General features: G+C 37.3%; 2 protein-coding genes across 10 annotated transcripts in view; both read left to right on the forward strand.

The window, feature by feature from the left end:
- Positions 1-7,982: 7,982 nt before the first annotated feature.
- The window catches only part of LOC127803026 (senescence-associated carboxylesterase 101), a 42,240-nt gene continuing 27,802 nt past the window's right edge, over positions 7,983-22,420 (forward strand). For 2 of the 6 annotated variants that reach the window (XM_052339022.1, XM_052339020.1), the window contains exons 1-4: positions 7,984-8,237; positions 8,341-8,710; positions 9,036-9,704; positions 9,877-10,217. In XM_052339022.1, the coding sequence (XP_052194982.1) occupies positions 8,221-8,237; positions 8,341-8,710; positions 9,036-9,704; positions 9,877-10,217 (1,397 nt within the window). In that variant the 5' untranslated portion in view covers positions 7,984-8,220. Of the gene's footprint in view, positions 8,711-9,035; positions 9,705-9,876; positions 10,846-22,420 lie in introns of those variants that run through there. The other 4 variants (XM_052339021.1, XR_008023429.1, XM_052339019.1 and 1 more) reach the window with 4 other exon arrangements.
- LOC127803028 (peroxidase 63-like) lies at positions 13,634-16,898 on the forward strand. Of its 4 annotated transcripts, none has more exons than XR_008023431.1 (4): positions 13,634-14,340; positions 14,495-14,988; positions 15,084-15,193; positions 16,708-16,898. XR_008023431.1 is itself a non-coding variant. In XM_052339027.1 (2 exons), exons 1-2 carry the CDS (start codon positions 13,764-13,766, stop codon positions 14,468-14,470), a joined length of 591 nt encoding a protein of 196 aa, XP_052194987.1. In that variant the 5' UTR covers positions 13,634-13,763; the 3' UTR covers positions 14,471-14,548. The 4 variants fall into 4 exon arrangements, 1 of the variants encoding a protein (XP_052194987.1); XR_008023430.1 differs by having other exon boundaries at positions 14,495-14,983; XR_008023432.1 differs by having other exon boundaries at positions 14,495-14,894.

Here is a 22,420-nt window from a genome sequence, read left to right on the forward strand (position 1 = left end):
AGTCAATCAGTGCACTATCTCTATGTGGTGCGTCCGGTGGTCTTCCCGTCCTTGTCACCGGTTGGTCGACTCGTCGGTCACCATTTCATCTCCTTGGTCGTCGTTGGTTGTCGGTCGTTTCATTAGTCACCCTTTGTCTCATCGGTCTTCTCAATCGCCATTTCATCTTTTTATTGCTTGTTGCTGGGTGTCTCCATGGTTGTCTCCTTGGACTCTACTAGCGGTGGCTTCCCTGACAGTCTATCACTACTTGGGTTGTGTGGGCTATCGTCTCTTGCTGCAGCTTCTGAACCAAGGGTAACCTTAAACCCTATAACACCATGGTTGACCCTTTAGCTTCCGATGCTATTAGTCCCAGTAATTTCGTGCTTATGGTTGAATTGGTGAACCATTCCCCTTCTAGTGAATTATAGAATCTTCATGTTTTGTATAAATTGAATGGAAAAAATTACCTAAAATGAATTATTCAATCACTTGCTAGGTATTGGACCACAATATGAGGATCCACTATTTATTGCATGGGATGAGTGTGACTCAATGGTTACGGGATGGCTTTGGAATGCGATGGAGCCAAAAATTTGTGACACATGTATGTTCCTATCTACTGCAAAAGAAATTTGGGATACCATATAACAAACTTATTTAAATCAAAAATTCATTCTATTCAAATATATGAAATTGAGGTTAAACTAATGGTTGCTAAATAAGGTAATCTATTTGTTACGGAGTATACCAATTCACTGAAAAATCTCTAATAGGAAATGGACTATTATCGTTCTCTTCCTATGAGGGACAAAGTGCATGATGCGATATTGCATCAGTATATTGAAAAAGATTGTCTATAATGTTTTTTGCTGATCTCAGGCTAAAATTTGATCAAGTTTAGGTGCAAATATTTAGAGAAGATGAGTTACCATCGTTAAATGAGATAATTGCAATTGTTAGGGTTAAAGAAAGCCAGTGCAATGTAATGTTTATGGATCAAAGACTAGAGGGTTCTGCACTAGCCATATAGGGTTCTAAGAGTATTCTCACAACTGAGGTTAATGAATCTCTTCCAACAAGTAAGAAGCCTAATCAAATATGACATAATAAATTCAATTTGGTATGTAATTATTGCAAAAAGAAAGGACATGTTAATGATGAATGTTACAAGTTTCATGGCAAGCCACAGGGTATTGATAGGGGAATTAGTGGACAACAGAAGAGGTAAGCAAATCTCATGAGTCGTCTACTTCTGTAGGGCTAGATAAATAGGATATTGAAAGGTTGAAGATTCTTCTTGACACTCTCGGTTCATCTTCTCTTAATTCAGGTACTTGCTTATTTGCATAGTGAAGTATGTCATTTGTTTCTCATGATTGTAGTGCCTGAAATCCTACTTCATGGATAATTGATTCTGAGGCGACAGATCACATGACTTTCACTCCAACTTCATTCTCCACTTATACCTTTTGCTCTAGTTCTCAAAAAATTCTAATTGCTGATTGTTCTTCTATTATTGTGGCTGGGTTTGGTGATATTCATCTTAGTCCTTCATTCTCTTGTACTAAAAAACGTATTACATGTTCCAAAACTCATCACCAATCTTGTCTCAATTTATCATCTTCTTCATGATACAAATTGTGTCCTAACTTTTCATCTTGATGGTTGTGTTATTCAGGACTAGAGTTTAGGGAAGGAGATCGAGAGTGTGAGATAAAGTAATGGACTCTACCTTCTTGACATCACCTGATTGGCTTTATTTGTTTTATCTCCCAACTATAACTTCCTCTCTGTAGTCTAACCCCAGTGTCTCACAAAACACACTTGTATCTGTGTCTCTATCTCTATCTTTACCTCCTCGAACTTGAACAAAGGCTACCAATTGAATCTGTATACTCAAGAAGGAAGGGTGTTATGAAATCTCTTGAGCATGCCTAACTGTGTGAACTGGGCCCCAGTCTCGGGGAAAACATTGAGGTGAGTGATTCTCCTTCTCAAACTCAGTTCATTGATCATACTTTTAACTCTAAGATCTTGATCTTCCTATTACCCTCAAAAAAGGAGTAGGAAATGCACTCAACATTCTTTGTCTCACTTTGTGTCATTTGATCCAATGTTTCCTTCTCACAAGAGTTTCCTTTCCCATCTTGTCTCAATTAAGATTCCTCAAACCCTGTCTGAGTTAGAAAGTGAGAAATGGCGGCATGCCATGAATGTGGCAATGGAAGCCCCGGAAAAAAACTTGACATGGGAGGTGGTTGATTTACCTAAAAGAAAGAAACCAGTCGACTGCAAATGGATGTTCTCTGTTAAGTATAAGACGGATGGATCATTGAAAAGGTATAAGGCTCAGCTTATCACAAAAGACTACACAAACATGTGGTGTTGGCTATCATGATACATTTGCCCCTATAACCAAGTTGAATATTATACGAGTCTTATTATCATTGGCGATGAAATTGGATTGGAACTTGTCCCAATTTGACGTAAAGGATGTCTTCTTACATGAGGACCTTGAAGAAGAAATTTACATGGTTTGTCCACCGAGTTACGATCATTGTGTAAAAGAGAAGGTATGCAGACTTAAAAAGGTTCTCTATGGATTAAAGTAGTCTCCCAAGGCCTAATTTGGTAGATTCTCAAAAGCAATGCTGTTAATGGGATATAGGCAGAGCCAAGGGGATTATATATTGTTTGTGAAACACACAGGATCAGGAGATATGATTGTCATTTTGGTCTATATGGACAATATAATAGTTATTAATAATGATGAAAAGGAAGAAAAAAACCCGAGGGAGTGCGTAACAAAAGAATTTGAAATTAAGGACTTAGGAAGACTAAAATACTTCTTAGGAATTAAGGTAGCACGATCTAAGGATGAAATCTTCATATCACAACAAAAATATATTATTGACCTTCTTATTGAGACTAGTTTGACAGAGTGCAAGCGAGTTGACACTTCAATTGAGGTTGATCATAAGCTTGATGATGCTACTGGTGATGAACTTGTTGATTAGAGAATGTATCAGAGACTTATTGGGAAATTGATCTACTTGTCACACACCCGACCTAACATTGTTTATGCTGTCAGCGTTGTGAGCTAGTTTATGCAGAACACTAAGAAGACTCACTTTCGAGCAGTGTATCATGTTCTTCCATATTTGGAAACACATATAGGTAGATGAATTTTATTCAAAAAGAGCTCCAATATAGCTATAGAAGCATTCAAGGATGCTGATTATGTTGATTCTGTTATAGATATCTAATCAACATTTGGTTATTGTACCTTTATTGGAGGGAATTTGGTTAGATGGAGAAGCAAAAAGCAATTTGTTGTGGTCAGACCAAGTGCTAAGGCAAAATTTAGGTTTATAGCGCTTGGAATTTGTGAGTTACTTTTTAACTCAAAATCATATTTGATGATCTCAGGATTAGGTGGGATGGCTCTATAAAGTTATATTGTGATAATAAATCAACTATTAATATTCTCCATAATCCCATTCAACATGATCGTGCTAAATATGTGGAGGTTGACCAACACTTTATTAAAGAAAAATTAGAAAATAGATTGATTTGCACACCATATATTCTTTTTGCAAAGCAGTTGGCTGATATTTTGACCAAAGAAATATCTAGTTAAATATTCCAAAATTTATTAGCAAGCTATAAATGATTAACCTATATTCCCTAATTTGAGAGAGAGTGCTAGAATATTTTTGAACTAGCGTATACCTGTGACTAAAGGCGCGGTATAAATAATATTAAGATTAAAATATAATTATAATTTATACATATTATATTAAAAATTATGAAGAATTTGTAACAATTTTGCTTGTATTAAACACTTTACAAAACTCAAATAATAAACAAACATATAAGATTTATAATGTTCACCTATATGTTGCAAATCAAAATATAAAAGCAAGTAAAAAAAAATGTAAACACTAAACAAAAAATTAAAATTAAAATTATTGTATATACTTGTTAATATTTTATAATAAAAAGAAAAAAAATTTACTAAATCTATATAATAAAGCACATCAGTAAGTGTTATACAATCTGAATATATTAAATTAAAAATTAAATATCAAACAATACATACCAGCCGCCGCCGGCTGCCATGGTCGCGACGGTGAATGGTCGGGAACCTTTGTATTCCCAAACCCTTGTGCCTAAATTAAAAAATAGAATTAATAAAATAAAAAAATAAATGAATTCTTTTTAAATATTTTCACAAAAAATAAAAATAAAACAACTGGAAAGGAGCCCGACCCGCAAAATCCACCCATAAAAAATTTTCAAACAACACCAACTAAGAGTTTAATTCAACCAAATCAGTACTTATTTTACATTGTCTCACATAATGTAAATAATTTAAAAATAATTATTTTTACATCAATCAATCTAGAGGAAAAACCCAACGCTTACACTTGCGTCACCTCTTTGACTGCCTCCTTTACGTTAAAACCCACCCATCGACAATGTCATTTCCCCCTATTTTCTCTTTCTTTTTTTAATATTTTATATTTTATTTTCTTTTCATTTTTTTCCATTTTTTCTTTTCTTTCTTTATTTTCTTTTTTTCCTTCCCATTTTCTTCTTCCTCCCACCCACGCCAGTTACCTCTGATCGTCGATCGGGGGTTCCTCGAACCCCCCATAGTCGTTGATCAGGGGTGATGGGTAGACCGCTAGCAGTGGCCAATCGATGCGAGCACCATCGTCGCCCCCCATCGTCGCGAGCAGCATTTGTCGTTCGTTGCCCCCTGTCGCAAGTACATCACGCGAGTGTATGTGTGTATATGCGTATGCATTACAAGAAAAATTATATTTAGCGACGGAATTTAGAGACGGAATTATTTCGTCGCTAATTTTTTTTAATTTTTTTTTTAATTTAGCGACGGAATATTCGTCACTGAATTTAGTGACGGGAAAATTTTTAATCACAGCCACATTAATCAGAAATTGATCCCAGCCATTGAAATGTCTCATCTTTGAGACATTTTCAAAAACTATGGATTAAAAATTTTCCCGCCCACAGCCACGCATAGCGCAGCCATCTTCCTTCAAAACACACCCACTGCGCAACCATCTTTCATATACACACACAGCCACATGTATATATATATATACACATAGGCCATCTTTCATATACACACAGCCACATATACACAAGGGACGCAAGGGACTAACTGTGGTGGCTCGCGGCGATCAGAGGCGGTCGGCGGTGGAGAGGCTGGCTGCAACAGTGGCTGGAGGAGGCCCAGGCGGTGTTGATCGGCGGCGGCTCTGTGCCCAGGCGGGTTGTGTGCATGAAAAAGATGAGTAAGGAAGAAAAAAGAAAAAAAAAATATCAAACTTAGTCTTTAAGTGAAAAAAAGTAACGACAATTAATAATTTAAAAAAAATATAGAAAAAAACACAAGAATTTGACTACTAACCCTAATCAATTCATAAACTCAAGCAAAATCTTAATTAACCTCTAAAGAAATTAAAAAGCTAATAAGTACATAACCTAAGTACAATTCAATTTAGTTTTAAGTAAAAAAATCAAATTAATCTCAAATTTATCTTTAATTGCGAAAGTAAAGTAATTTTAACTTTAAAAATTAGAACACGAGTATAGTGTTTTAAAATTCAATCAAAAATTATATTAAATAAAAAAACAAAAAATTTTAAAGAATTATTATTTAAAATGTCAATAAAAAACCATGTTTACTAAAAAATGATATTTAAGTTAATTCTTTAAAAATTATCTTACTACAAAAATTCAAAAATGAAATAGATTTTGTTGTGTTATGGACGAATTGATTTTTGTACTTTTTTGGAATAAATTGAGATTTTGTTTAGGTTTAAGGTTCGGTTAAAGTTAGTGGTCATATTTTTTTTTATCTATTTTTCCTTCTGAAATTATCAAGTGGTACAAATTTCTTTTACTTAGCCATAAGTTTGGTATTTTAATTGTCAATGATTTGTAATAATAGAATTATATGTAATTATTTAAAATTAATCAAAAGCATTATAGCCATTTTCTTTTTTTATTGTGTAAATTTAATTTTGTTTATTTAAAAATGATATTTAAATTAAATTATTGATAAAAATAAAATTATAAAAAAATAATATTTAAATTAATTTTGTGTATTGAAGCTATTTGACTTTTATCCAAAACATCAGCGCATGGTCATCACATGTAACACAGTACTGTATGATTTATGTGATTTTGACATTTGGGATTATCTATTGGAACAATAATACAAATATGACTATAATAATAACAAATCCCCTAGAAATACTATAGGCCCAACAAGCAAGGAGCAATAATAAATTTGTATATTGACGCACCCATAGAACTTCCCACACAGAAATAATCAACAATGTTTTAGCAGCATATATATATATATATGTATCTTTTTGAAAATTAATTTGGGACTCGAAGAGCATATCAGAGGCTCGAAAATATAATCAAGACATAGGGTGGCAGCCAAGAAGGTTTTGAGCTAGCGGGAGTGCGTGCAAGTTGAGAATTGGTTGTTTCAAAACAAGTTCCTAACCCTATTATCGTGTTCTTTAATCCCTATACAAGTCTCTGTCGGTTAAAAATAAATACGCGCGATAATTATTTATATAATAAAATAGAACGATTTTTTGAAAATATCTAAAATTCTAATACATTTTAATCCTATGATTGAGATTAGTTTTGAATATTGATGAATGACTGAGATGAATTAGATTTCTTGCCCAACTTTTCTCTCTCTTCCACTCCCTCACTCTCTTTCCCTCTCTCTCATAGACCCACTCACTCACTCTCTCACACAGGCATATATACACATATACTTGCGTGATGTACTCGCGGCAGGGGGCAATGACGGTGCTCGCATCGGTTGGCCGCTGGTAACGGTTGACCCATCACCCCTGATTGGCAACTATGGGGGGTTCAAGGAACCCCTAATCGACGGTCGGAGGTAGCTGGCGTGGGTGGGAGGAAGAAGAAAATGGGAGGGAAAAAAAGAAAATAAAGAAAGAAAAGAAAAAATGGAAAAAAATGAAAATAAAATAAAATATAAAATATGAAAAAAAAGAAAGAGAAAATGGGGGGAAATGACATTGTTGATGGGTGGGTTTTAGCGTAAGAGAGGCAACCAAAGAGGTGACGCAGGTGTAAGCGTTGGGTTTCTCCTCTAAATTGATTGATGTAAAAATAATTATTTTTAAATTATGTGAGACAATGTAAAATAAGTATTGATTTGGTTGAATTAAACATTTGGTTGGTGTTGTTTGAAAATTGTTGATGGGTGGGTTTTACGGGCCGGGCTCCTTTCTAGTTGTTTTATTTTTATTTTTTGTGAAAATATTTAAAAAGTATTCATTTATTTGTTTATTTTATTAATTCTATTTTTTAATTTAGGCACAAGGGTTTGGGAATACAAAGGTTCCCGACCATTCATGGTGGCGACCATGGCAGCCGGTGGCGACTGGTATGTATTGTTTGATATTTACTTTTTAATTTAATATATTCAGATTGTATAACACTTACTGATATGCTTTATTATATAGATTTAGTAATTTTTTTTTCTTTTTATTATAAAATGTTAACAAGTATATACTATAATTTTAATTTTAATTTTTTGTTTAGTGTTTATATATTTTTTTACTTGCTCTTATATTTTGATTTGCAACATATTGGTGAACATTATAAATCTTATATGTTTGTTTATTATTTGAGTTTTGTAAAGTGTTTTAATACAAGCAAAATTGTTACAAATTCTTCATAATTTTTAATATAATATATATAAATTATAATTATATTTTAATCTTAATATTATTTATATGATGACTTTAGGCACGAGTATACGCTAGTATATATATATATTAGCATGATAAATGAATAAAATATAACATTTACTTGATATAATTCGCCAGAGAACTGCGATGCAAGCTACAAGCTAGTCTTTGTTAATGCTTGCAAGATGAATGACGATCAAATGCGGGGCGGAGTCTTGCCAGGGTTGACGCGTGGTTGACGGGTGACGGGTCCATGGCTGAGCACTGGCAAAATTCCCCTTAAAGAATATGAGAGCATCGTTGACCAACTAGATCTATCTTTTCAAGTCCGGAGGCTGCTACTTTATTGTAGGAATGACACTGCTCCTCTTTTATTATATCATGAATTGCTTCTGCAACTTCTCTTGTCCCTGTTGCTGTGTTTTCAAGCAATCTAGTAAACGCAGAGGAGAAGATGAACCAGGCTGCCATGTCTGTGAATCCTTGTTCTTGCTGATGCTTCAAAAGTAAGACATAGATAGCTCTGGATTATTACCATTTTCTGACTCTTCTATGGTTTCATCTCTGCTTGCAGGTTCAGCAGTGGGCTTGAAATGGGAAATTTGGTGGTCAGCTCAGGCCTTCTCTCCCATTCCTGGGCTGCAATCAGGGAACTCTACAGGGACAGTTTGTTACATGACCCAACCTCGCCCGTATCCATTAAAAATAAAGTTCATCAGCAGCCACCCAATTGTACTGTTTTAGCTTTTGCTCCTTCGACCCCTTTTGCTGCACAGTATCTTCAGGGAGAAGGAAGAGATTTAGTTTCATCTGCAGCTCTGCGAGAGCATTTCCCTCTCTTTGAATTTGTGGGCGCCAAAGGGAACCCATCCTTCTCCATTCACAGAGCTGCGGTAACCCTTTTTGCCTCTCTCCGGGATAAACTCTCTTACCTCAAAGACCGGGTACCTCTCTCTCAACTTTCCCAGTGTTTGTTTGTTTAATATTGTTTTCACAGTGGCAGACTCCAAAACCTTATCTGTATTGGATCTGAACTGACAAGCGGGTAGGTCAATATCTTTCAGATCAGTCACCGTGAACAATTTAGTAGTCAATGATAACATGTTAAACCGAGCCTCGCTTGGTTTTCCCTGTTGTTGGACAAGTCTATTCTTGAAAAGTGGAGCTTCAGAAATTAAGAAAACAGGCACTAGTTTTGTTTCTATTTTATTATTACTATTGTCGTGTCGTCGTTATTATTATTTAATTATTATTATTATTATTTTGCAGTTCAGTAAAGTGTCTCGATTAATTGTCACCGGTCACTCTATTGGAGGATCTATAGCGGTGCTTTTCACCTTATGGCTGCTGGAAAGTATTCCTCAAAAGGACCTTGGAAGCCGGCTGTGCATCACTTTTGGTTCACCCCTTATTGGTGACAATGGCTTCCAGCAAGCTATCTCAGAACGTCCAACTTGGAATTCTCGCTTTCTGCATGTGGTCTGTGATCGGGATCCCATCCCCAGGCTCTTTGTGTCGCCACGCAATGTTGATCCAATTTCTAATGCCAGTTTCTACATGCCGTTTGGTACATTTCTCTTGTGCTCGGAGTCAGGTTGTGCCTGTTTTGAGGAGCCCGAATCAGTTTTGGACTTGATGTTGGCACGGATGAGTTCGGGCAGTGTTGGAACACACGGTCCTGCCAACGGGGGCATGCAGATGAATGGGATTGGTGAATGGGATTATGAAGGTATTTTGTCAAAAATTATGGATGGAGCAATCTGTTGGGGAGTTTCATATGAAGGTATTTTGTCAAAAATTATGGATGGAGCAATCTGGAGGGGAGTTTCAGGCCTTGGTGAATGGAATTTTGGTACTCTCCAGACAGGAATTATCATACAGATGGATGCAATTGAAGTAGTTGAGAAAACACAATTGAGTACATTCTTGAACCATAGAGTATGTTTTCTATTTAATTCCTTCCTCAAGCTAGGAGGCATGAAACGAATCCTTACCCAGCCATCGTTTGGACAAATGAAAGATCTCATTCTTTTTACATTCCCTCAATGGCTGCCTGCCACTGCATATGCTGTTGGTTTGTAACTCGAAATCTTTTTTATTTTCTTGGCAGGGACGGCTGCAGAATGATGACATCAATGCACTCACCTCAAAAATTGTGAGAAGAGCAGAGGATCTTCTAGCCTCCAAGAGGATTAATCCCTTGAAGAAACTAAATGACATCAAAATAGACATGGCACACATTGAATGGTACAAGAAGGCTACAGAGCGTTCAGGAGGCTACTACAATGCTTTCAGGGTCGAGGAGTCGATGAGAAGGGCGGAGATTGTTAAGCGCAAGAGTTTTCTGACACAGTATTGGAAGATGATGGTCTTGGAAGCGGAGAAATTTCCCCAGAAAGAGGGGGTATTTTCTCGAAAGGCCTGGCTCCTTGGAGGGACAAACTACCGAAGGTTGGTTGAGCCGCTTGACATCGCCGAGTGGTACAGAAATCGAAAGGAGGACTATCTAGCAAACAGGTCTGAACATTATAAGCTCTTGGAACAATGGGTGGCGGAATATGGGAAACCAGCAGCAAGTCAGCAAAGCAACGGAAACGTGAGAAGCAGGCCTGCTAGTCTCACTGAGGATTCTTGCTTCTGGGCACGCGTTGAAGAAGCTATCATTTCTTGTGAACGATTGAAGCAATTAGGAGGAGGGTGCAGAGAAGATGAAAAATCATTGAGGGACAGCTTGGAGAAGTTCGAAAACTATGCCATGGAGTTGATAAACAAGTATGCAGTGTCTTCTGAGATGTTCTTCAACAAAAGCAGGTTCATGTTATGGTGGGAAAATTACAAGGAAATCATGGGTTCTTCTCATGACTCATCCCTTGCTGATTTCATGAGGAACCGCAGATATGAAAAAAATTACCTCCCCTGCCTTTCAAAAGCTTAGCCGCATTACACGCTCTATTCTTCATTCAGCTTCACTACCACGGCACGCACTGTATACTGTGTCAAGCCTACAAACTCCATGTAAAAATTACAATTTCCAATTATTTTCATGTGGGTATCCATTGAAGCATCTTTTTAATTAAGAGATGGATGATGGTAAGCGGGAACATGCGAGCACATGTTACATGTAGATAGATAGGCTACAAGCCAGAGCCAGAGCCCGCATTCATACTGAAATTTTTTTGTCTACTGTTATTGGGCCTCAACCTCAATCATCATCCCGCTGGTAATAACTTTAATTGGTTTCGAATTTCTTTATTGGGTGGGTCACACTTCAAATTGAGTATCTGTTTGTTTCCCTTCTTTTCCTACCAAGGGTGTTTGTTAATCAAGATAATAGAGAGAAAATGTCAGAGAAACATTTCAGATGTTTGATTTTTTTAACGTGTTTGTTAAACTTATCTGGTTATTTTTGAAAAAGGCCTGACATGACTTCTTATCTCCCCCTTTCAAGATAAATTTATCCGATGGAGGAGGTTGGATAAATTTATCTGGCTCTTTCAAGATAACCCTCAATTACTTATCTACCCCTTGTAAGATAGTTAATGTCATTTAATGCATTTTAAAGATTTAAATTTATTAAATTTTTTTTATTTAATTCTTATAATTAATATTATTTAATATATTTTTAAATTATTATATATTTTGACAATTTTTAAAATTTAAATGACATTATTTATTTCGTTAATTTTTAAAATTTAAGTTTCTCTCTCTATATATATTTTATTAACTAATATAATTCCTTTCATCAATTTTTAAATTATTTTATTATCTATTATGAAAATATGTTTTGACTATTTTTAATTATGTGGGTGGAATTATTGTAATCCTAACAATTATTATTTATACTTTTCAACTTTTTTTAAATTTATTTTTGAACATGAATTTAGAAAATAAAATATTATTTTTAATTTTAATTTTAATTTTAATCTTAATTTTTTTTGACAATTCATATTAATCATAAAATACTATTTTAATCATAAATTTGGTAATAGGGATATTTTGGTAAAAAAATCCTTATTTTGGTGTTTATCATATATATTAACAAACACATGGAAAGAAAAAGTACAGTTACTAATAGATTATAAAAAATTTAATAAACAGTCTAATAAAAATCTTAGAATACTTTCCAGTTTTATCTTGACTATTTCATATCTTGATCTGAAAAGTATTATAATCTTATTTTAATATCACCTTATTCTTCTCATTTTAACAAACGCTCTTGCCCTGACTAAGACTTAATTCATTTTTAAATAATAATAGAATTTATTTTATTATTAAGCTACCAGTCTACCACAATAAGACCAGCGAGCCAACTCGCTGTAAGTTTTCCATTAAAGTCTTGGTTTTGTTTGGAGCCAGCTGTAGTGGACGGACGGTCGTTAAGAATAAGAGTCGTGCGTGGGAATTAATTATTTGTGGCTTTTTGAATAAATATAGGATAATGCCACGAACGTAAACTTGGACAACTTGATAAATAACTTAATTTATCACGATATTTTATATTTAAAATTTTGAATACCTACCCAATATGTTCTTTATCCCTCCCCCCCCCCCCCCCCTCACTCTCTCTCCTTCCCTTTCTCCCTTACCTCTCATCTCTCCAAATGTAGTCCGCCTCCGCTCGCGCCCACCTCCACCTCTGTTCGCCTCTGCCTCCGCTCAAGACCATCTCTGTTCGCCTTTGCTCGAGCCCGTCTCCGCCTCCGCTCAGGCCTGTCTCTTTTTGCCTTTGCCAGAGCTTGTCTTTGCCCGAACCCACATTCGCCTCTACTTTAGCTCGCCTCTGTTCACCTCCGCCCTCGCCTCCACTCGAGCTCGTCTCTGTTCTTCTCCGTCTCTGCCTCTGTTTGCCTCCATCTCCCCCCCCCTCTCTCTCTTTCTCCTTCCCCTTCTCTCGTCTCATTCTCTCTTTGGGCCTTCATCTCCACCGACGCCTCAGCCTCCACCATTTGCCGCCGACATCTCCATCTCCACTTTCACTCTCTCTCTCTCTCTTTGGCTCGCTAACACATATACAAATATATAATATATTTATTAAAAATATATTTAAATATAATTTAGGTTAAATATATATATATATTTTCTAAACAAAAATATAGACAAAATAAGAATAAAAATAAATAATATATACTCCCGACGACGAGTTGACTTGACTTGACTTGCCTTACCTGTTCGGTTGTGAGCTGGGCTGGCTCTCTTTAAATGGGTCATCGTTATGTGGGGCCATCGCATCGTCGGACACGCCCTGTGATTTGTGCGTGTTGGCACGTGTACTTCCCACACATTTATAATCTATTTTTTCACTAAGCAAAATTATATAAGCCATGTGCCATTAGTTTGGATTGAACTGGACTGAACTGGTTACCTGATAAGATCGGACCGTAAATTGCTACCCTGACAGATCAGACCGGCACGGTCCGATCCAAATCGGTCTAATTTGAAAAAAGATGATGGAGTTACAATAAAGAATATCCAAGTAAGATATAATCTTAGGGGGTGTTCGATTGATATGAAAAAATATAAAAAATAAAATATTTTTTAATTAAATTTCAATTTTGGGTGTTTGATTAATAAATTTTTTCATAAAATTTATTTTTCACCTAAATATAAAAGTGTCATATTTTTCACAAAAATAAAGAAAAACAAGTTTTAGAGGGGAGATTGATTTTTATTTTTCAAGAAATTAAGTTTGAAAATATTTTTTTTTTCACCTTTGCAATCAAAAACAAGTTTTTATGTTTTAAGGCATAAGGCAAAAAAGAAAGTTAATAAAATTTCTATAATAAATTAATAAAACACATATGTACTAGTTTAGATTGAAAATCAAAGTGCATTATTTATTGAATTAAAGATTGAACCATGAATTGGATCAGTGCATTCAGTTCGATCTAATCTAATTTTTCGGCTTGCACCGAAATTTGCACAACCCTACAAATACAACGTTTGTTAATTTCTTGATTGTTGTTTTTATTAGTCCGGCTCTACTTCCACGACTGTTTCATGAGCGGCTGCGACGCCTCCGTCCTGCTCTCCTCCACCCCCTTCAACAAGGCCAAGCGCGACGCCGACATTAACCTCTCCCTCCCCGGCGAAGGCTTCGACCTCGTCGTCAGCGCCAAGACCCCCCTCGAGCTCGCCTGCCCCGGCGTCGTCTCATGCGCCGACATCCTAGCCGTCGCCGCCCGCGATCTCGTCACCATGGTCGGCGGCCCTTACTACGACGTCAAGCTTGGCCGGAAAGACGGGTTGGTCACTAAAGCCGCCCTCGTCGAAGGCAACCTTCCCAGACCCACAATGTCGGTCACCGGACTCATCAAGCTTTTCGCGGCCAAGGGCTTCACCGTCCGGGAAATGGTGGCCCTGGCCGGCGCTCATACGATTGGGTTTTCGCACTGCAAGGAATTCAGCCGAAACATCTACAATTACAGCCCGAACTCGGCCTCCGACCCGAGCTACAATCTCCGATACGCCAGCGGGTTGAGACAAGCGTGCGCTGATTACCAGAAGAATCCGACATTGTCGGTGTTCAACAACATTATGACGCCTATGGTTGCTCTGTGTTTCTATGGTTGTGGTGGTATGTTTACTCTTCTGGTCGTTGTTGTCTCCAAACCAATTACAAATAATTAGCTTAATTTGTTTGTTTTGCAAATTAATTATCTTTATTCTATTTCTTGAAATTCATCACCTTAGATTTCTATATCTGATGTGGCATCAACCGAAATTACTAGAATATTCCTACGCGTTGGTAATCTCACCTACCACTTGGATCACCTGAGAGATCGACACGTGGCAAGTCAATACTCCGGAACGGAGCCCGAGAAATCCGGGTCGAACCACAAGACCCGTTCTAGTTTGACCGGGATTCTCGGGAGTCATGCCCGCTCATCTCGGGTACCTCAAAACGGGTTCGCCTATAAAAGACAAAGACTCTCGTCAGGTATATTCAAACTCTACAGCTCTCTCATTTATTACTACTTGCATTTACTCTACTGATTTGAGCGTCGGAGTCCACCCCGGGAGATCCAAGCCCCGGCCCTCTATTGTCTTGCAGATTCTACACCCGAGGTCCGACATCCCCAAATCCAAGGTTCCATTCCCGAGATCTAGTTGCAAAGGTGGCACGTGGTGGTCGGTCCCAAAAACCATCATCAATATCTTTGTTTTATGGAACTATTTCAAGTTTTATTTGGATTTCCCCTTGAAGATTGAAGTTTGAAGTAAAGTACTCAACCTGCAATAATATTAAGTTTACTATTTCTACTTCTGAATGATTAACACATTGTGATCTTATTAATCTTGTTCCAAATGTGGATGCAGATGTACGTGTTTAGTGCTATAACAAAATTAATTCGAGTTCCAAGATATTGGGATGCTATTTTCTTGTTATATTATGTTCAGACATAATGACAATCCATTTCTTCTTCCTGGTACGGTGCATGATAAGTCTTTTAGTAATGTTCTTTCTTAATTGAATATATTTTTGTTTATGGATTATTGATCTATCTCGTTAAGGATACTGCAATTTTGTTTCTTCCATTTATTCTAGTTTTAATGGAATTATATTTTTCTTCTTCATAGTTGCTATTTCCTCAACTTATATCTAGTCTGTTCTTTTTTTTTTTTTTTTCCCATATTTCTACTGAGACTTATTATGCTAGGGACTCTACCCTCTTTTTCTACCAATCTACAACTCCCCCCTCTTAGTTTTCATTAGACCTGTCAGCACACATCCAAAGGCTGTTGGAGGATGGCTGTTATAGTGATTGATTCTCTGACGGGGTATTCTTTACCAAAGTAAGGTTGTTTCTGTGCCATGATTATGTTGGCCCTCAGTTAAAGTCTTGGACCTTGTATCACTTTCTATAAACGATTTGTATTCTCAAAATGGTAATAACCTTCTAGAGTTCAGATTGAGAGGTACCTTATAGTTACATATTTACTTGCAGTATTTGTCTTCTGTCCATTTGCTGGTTTAGATGAACGATTTGGTGGGAGAATTTAAATGGATCTTCTCCAACAAAATTAGGTTAATCCATTAAGGATTTTAAACAAATCGGAAACTGAAAAGGCATAGTCTAATGTTGACATGCAGTTATAGCTAATCCTCCTCACATAGCAGCAGCAGTTGATCAGCTTCCAGCACCGAGTAGCTAGATGGCAAAAGCTGTAGGGAAAATTGAAGGAGCATGGTATACGAAAACCATAAACAATTCGAAATAGGACTTGCTTGATTTTGCACAGCGGAATTATACTGGATCTTTGGATTGAATCGCTGGTTTTGAAACGAAATCACAGAAATCAGAAATCATTTAGAACCCACAACCTAAAAGCCTCATTTTCACAGAGATTGCTTCGATGGTTTGTTTCTTTTCCTTCTACCCAAGTCGGAAACTTCCCGTGGGTCCTTCCTCTTATCATTTCATTGTATATATCACATATATATACTAATACTCACGAGTATGCTCTTTCATCAATCTGCCCACTTCCTCCACAATTGTAGGAGTGCACACAGCAGATCCGGATTTGGGTCTGGATCTGGAGCCTGTTATGGGCAGACCATCCGGGGCCTATGACCTGGGATTCATAACCCATATTTGTTACAAAAGCAAGACTGGAATCTATAAATTTTACATCACTATATAGAAAGAAAAAATGTATGTAATTTATTTCCTGAATAAAATAAAAATACTACCGGTTACAGTAAATATTCATTGCTAATAACTCCAGTACCTCTTTGCACTTTGGTCTCTTTCCATGTGATGTGCTAGTGAATGTTGTTACTAAAGAAAAGCACATTTTTATATTCTGTACATATTTGTCAAAATCACTAAATTGCTCTTTGTAATAATATATGCATAGCACTACTCGTTATTAGTTTAGCTTTTTAGTTTTCAGCACCTCTTTATAATATGCCATCTGATTGATGTTCTGATGGAAACAGGTTAAAAATAAAGGGAGCTGGATGGAAATTGGCAACAGCATCAGCCATTTTGGAATCATGAGTGCCCAAGTTGTGTTTGTCCTATTGCTTTTTGCCCTCACAAATGTGTACACCAAAGATATCCAAACTAGATCGGCAGAGAAATTTCCCCTTAAAGCCATGTAACTCATTATATTCATTTGAATTTTGTTCTCATTTTCTTCAAAAGATGAGCTTTTGATATTGTGGCGACTTCTTAGGTTTCAGACAAGCCTCCCATTTTCAGTTTTGTTGTCTGTTGTGTTATCTTGCAACTGTCACATGTTGTTGTGTGTATCAGGGCTTTGTAACAGTATTTACCCTAGTTTAGGATTTTTGGAAGATCTGAACAGCACGCTTTACTTTCAGCTCGTAGCCCATTCTAGTTAACTTGTTTCTTTAACAATATGAAAGTTAACGATATAACTACCCTTTAATCATAAGATAAGAATGCAGAAAGATGAGCTCTTTTGGATTTTAATATTCTTAACACGCATCAAAATTCAAGAAATGCAAATTTATATAGGTGTATTTTCATTTTCATTTTCATTTTCAATTTCCTTTCCCTTTCAAAAGCTCCTAAAATGCTCTCAAGCATGCTTTTATTATGATGGACTTTGGCTAACTGTGCAGAATATATACTGTTAGAATATTTTTGTATTTTTTTAAATATTTATATTAGCTTTGGTACAAGTCTTCTAATGTATCTAGATCCATGTATATATATTGGCATGATAAATGAATAAGTATAACATTTACCTGACATGGTATCAGAGCACCTATCCTAGGGGTCTCTGGGTTCTTCTCACTGGTTCTTCTTCGCCAGTTGGGTATAGATGTCACTGGAGTCTCGCCTTCTGTGGTGATGAGTCACATTAATTTTTGTCGTTGGTCGATTTATCATTGCCAGCGTGATTCTTGTTCCAGTCTGTCAATGCATTGTCTCTATGTGGTGCATTCGGTGGTCTTCTTGTCCTCGTCATCAGTTGGTCGACTCGTTAGTCACCGTTTCATCTCCTTGGTTGCCATTGGTTGCCGGTCATTTCGTTGGTCGCCCTTTGTCTCCTCGGTCATCTCGATCGTCGTTTTGTCTTCTTATTGCCTGTTGTCGGGTGTCTCCATGGACTCTACTGGCGGTGGCTTCCCTGACAGGTTATCACTACTTGGGTTGTGTAGGCTATCGTCTCCTACTGCAGCTTCCGAACCAAGGCTGACCTTAAACCCTATAACACCATGGCTGACCTTTTAGCTTCCGATGCTATTAGTCCCAATAATTTTGTGCTTACAGTTGAATTGGTGAACCATTCTCCTTGTGAGTTACAGAATCTTTATTTTTCGTATAGGTTGAATGAAAAAAATTATCTAAAATGATCTTAGTCGGTTAGGACTTTTCTTAAGGAAAAGTGACTATTCAATCACTTGCTAGGTATTAGACCACAATTTGGGGATCCATTGTTTACTACACAGGATGAGTGTGACTCAATGATTGTGGCATGGCTTTGGAATGCCATGGAGCTAGAAATTTGTGACACATGTATGTTCTTGTCTACTGCAAAGAAAATTTGGGATACCATCTAGTAGACTTATTCAAATAAAAATAATAATAATGCTACTCAAATATATGAAATTGAAGTTAAATTAATGGCTACTAAACAAGGTAATCTGTTTGTTACAGAATATACCAATTCATTGAAAAATCTTTGGCAGGAAATGAACCATTGTCGTTCTCTTCTTATGAGGGACAAAGAGGATGTTGCAATATTGCATCAGCATATTGAAAAAGACTGTCTCTATGATTTCTTTTATTAGTCTTAGGCCGAAATTTGATCAAGTTCAGGTGCAGATATTTGGAAAGGAGAAGTTACTATCGTTAAATGAGACAATTGTTATTGTTAGGGTTGAAAAAAAGTGGCGCAATGTAATGTTTATGGATCAAACACTAGAGGGTTTTGCACTGGCCATACAGGGTACTAAGGGTACTCTCACAACTGAGCTTAATGATTATCCTCCAACAAGTAAGCAGCCTGATCAGAGACAATAGAATAAATCCAATCTAGTATATAATTACTGCAAGAAGAATGGGCATGTTAAAGATGAATGCTACAAGCTTCATGGCAAGCCGCAAGGGACTGATAGGGGAATTAGTGGATAACAGAAGGGGGAAGCAAATGTGTTAGTATCAAAAAAAGTGCACCAGCCTAGGGACAAGATTGAATCTCATGAGCCGTCTACTTCTATAGGTTGAAGACTTTTCTTGACACTCTCGGTTCATCTTCTCTTAATCTAGATGCTTGCTCCTTTGCATATGCCACTTGTTTCTCATGATTATAATGCCTCAAATCCTACTTCATGGATAATTGATTCTAGGGCGACAAATCACATGACTTTTACTTCAACTTCATTTTCCACTTATACCTCTTGCTCTAGTTCCTGAAAAATTCTAATTGCTGATGGTTCTTCTATTATTGTGGTTGGGTTTGGTGATATTCATCTTAGTTATTCTCTTGTACTCAAAAACGTATTACATGTTCCAAAACTCACCACCAATCTTGTCTCAGTTTATCATCTTATTCGTGATACAAGTTGTGTCCTAACTTTTCATCTTGATGGTTGCGTTATTCAAGACCGGAGTTCAGGGAAAAAGATTGGGAGTGTGAGAGAAAGTAATGGACTCTATCTTCTTGACATCATTAGATTGGCTTCATTTGTTTTATCTCCCAACTATAACTTTCTCTTCGTAGTCTAACCCCGGTGTCTCACAAAGCAAACTTGTATTTGTGTCTTTATTTCTACCTCTACCTACTCCTTTAGAACTTGAACAAAGGTTGCCAATTGAATCTTCATACTCAAGAAGGAAATGTGTCATGAAATCTCTTAAGCATGGCCAACTATCTGAACTAGGCCCTTGTAAAATCCCAAATTTTCTAAAGGGCTTAAGAGTAATTTTAACTTGGACCATAGGTGAAATTATCAAAGGATTAGGGGCTTAAATATAATCTCTTGTAGTTATTAGTGCCGAATCGACTACAGGGAATGCCCTGGAGTGTAAATGTCATTGAAAAATGATATAGTTTCGATGAGTGTTTCGAGATAAGATTTATAGTATTAAAAGAAATCAGAATTGTGACAGTTTTCAGTATAGCTAAAATACAGCTGTGTTTCGAGCGAAAAAATCGAGCGGTCGAAAGGGACCTCCGGGAAGCTAAGAGAACCCTAAGGGTGGTCCGATTTTGTGAATGAGGCAATCCTAAGGTGATTTTGGAATGAATTGATAGCCCGGTGAGGAACTAGGGGCGAAATTGTCCTTATCGAGTAAATTTGAAGTTATTAATTTTGGATTTAAGCATCGTAATACAAATTTGATTGGATGTTTGAGGTGTATTCGCAATTAGAGAAATTCTCAAGTGATACAAGGATGATCTATGGGGATTAAATGTGCAATATATATATATATGTGTGTGTGTGTGTGCGCGTGCCCACGCGCGCTCTCGTGTGATGGTAATGGGGGACAGATGTGCATGCGTATTGGAGGCGTGGGAGGCAGTCTACAACATGGTTCTCCAATTGAGAGCATTGGGCAGAAAAGTTATTGAGAGTGGCACCCAAGCTACCTTGCTTATATATAGATGAGGGAATTGAGAAAGTTGGAGAGAAAGAGAAAGGGATGGCTTCGGCCATGGTTGTAGTGGCTTCAATTGCTGTTGCTGTGGCCGAAAACAAAGAGTAGCCGAGGCAAAGAGAGAGATCACAAGAGAGAGTGATCGGCCGGTGATGGCTGCCTGAAGAAGCTGTTGAAGTAGCAGCCAGTGTTGGTGGCTAAGAGTGGTGGCATGTGTAGGAGCAGACGCCATGGCCGAAGTTGCAATGGCCATGGTTGTTTGCGAGGAAGCCGAGCGAAGTTGCGAGCAGCGAGCAAGGGGCTGGAAGTGTGCAGTGTCGCGAGACGGCTAGTGGCGGTCGTAACGTCGGAGGCCGACAATGGCAGACACAGTAAGGGGCTAGGACCTTCGATGGCCGGCTATGGTAGACACAGGGGTCGCGCGGGCTGGCAGCCATTGTTGTGTACGAGAGGCAAGGGTCTACTCGCGTGGCAGGTGAGGGTGGCATCGGCAGTGGTGAGGGTTGGCGGAGCCAGTGGCGAAGGCAGGCTGAGGCCGACGAGCTGGTACGCGTGTGCGTTGCAGGTCACGAAGAAGAAACAAAGAAAAAGGAGGAAGAAGAAGAAGAAGAAAGAAAAAGAAAAAAAAAAGAAAAAGAAAAGAAAGAAAAAGTAAGAAAAAATAGAGAAAAAAATCTCAGAAAAGGTTAGAAAATTTTAGAAAAATAGAAAATGGAGACTTATTAATATTTTAGAGATTTGGAGAGAGAAACTGTTCGGGCATGCATTTCGAGGCGGTGCACGAAAATTGATGTGGTGTGTGAGAATCGAAGTAGTATGCGAGAATCGAGGTGAAGCTCAGGAATCAAGGTTGTGTGCGAAAATTGATGTTGTGCATGCATACCGAGGAAGTCTTAGAGGCTAAGCTAAGGGTATGTTGAGGTTTCGAATTGAGTTCGTTAGAAACCTGACACGAGAATCAAGATGCTATGAGATACGAATAAAGTAAGTAGTACTTCCTAACTAGATTTAATTTTATGAAAAATGCTTGGTTTGCTAGTGGTTCAACCCAAAATCTGATTTTATGTGAACGATTTTATCACGTTGTTATGTCTTGATGTGAATATGTCATGTAGATTGCATTTACATGAATTGATGATGAAATATGCGTACATTTACGATGATATTATTGATCATTCATCGCATAAGGGTTTGAGATTATGGACTAGCACCGCTACTCTACCAAGGGTGCACTTATACACCTCGGTCTGGGAATGAGGCTGTAACACCCCCGCCTTCTAGAGCATTAAAATATATGCCAGGATTTTTTTTTAAACATAAATCAACAATAAATCCTCAACATGACCTTTATATATAACACTCCAAAACATAACGAAGGAATGATACATTTTTAACATAAACGGAAGTAAGATCAGAACCTTTATGAAACCTCGAAAACATAACATACTTGGGTATATACACATTGTCCACCCAATATGATATTACAATTATTGATAAAATCTAAATAATACACAACTGAATGTAATAGATGATCCTGACCTCACATAGGTCCCACAAAATTTCCGTCGTGATTAGGCCTCGATCACCTCCTTGCCATTCCGGCTGCTTGTCTCGCCTGGAATGTGAAATATTTCAGGGACAGTTTAATATTAGAAGATGAAATCTTCTAAATAAGGGTTAGATAAGCATGAATGAATGAATGATGCATGAACATTTATAAACAGATGCCTTAGTGTAACTTCCCTGGCCCACCAGCCTGACACGAAACCCTGGATAGAATCCCGAACCTCTGCAGGATAATCCTAACGTTGTTCTATCAATTGCCCTTGGCAAATTACAGCTACACTCTTAGGGCGACATCCCAATCCCATGCACGAGTTTCAATATGACAATAATAGCGTGTCATGTGAATATCATAGCTTTCCAAGCAATAGAATATGGACAAATATGACGAAGATGACCATAACATACATAAATATCATGCATAGAAAGGTATTCATGTCGTTCACGGGTTATACGGACAAAACCACTCACCTTTCTCAAAAATCGGGATACCTCGAAAAGGCAAGATATTCA

The sequence above is a fragment of the Diospyros lotus genome, chromosome 6 (genome assembly GCF_014633365.1).
Source record: "Diospyros lotus cultivar Yz01 chromosome 6, ASM1463336v1, whole genome shotgun sequence".
NCBI lineage: Eukaryota > Viridiplantae > Streptophyta > Magnoliopsida > Ericales > Ebenaceae > Diospyros > Diospyros lotus.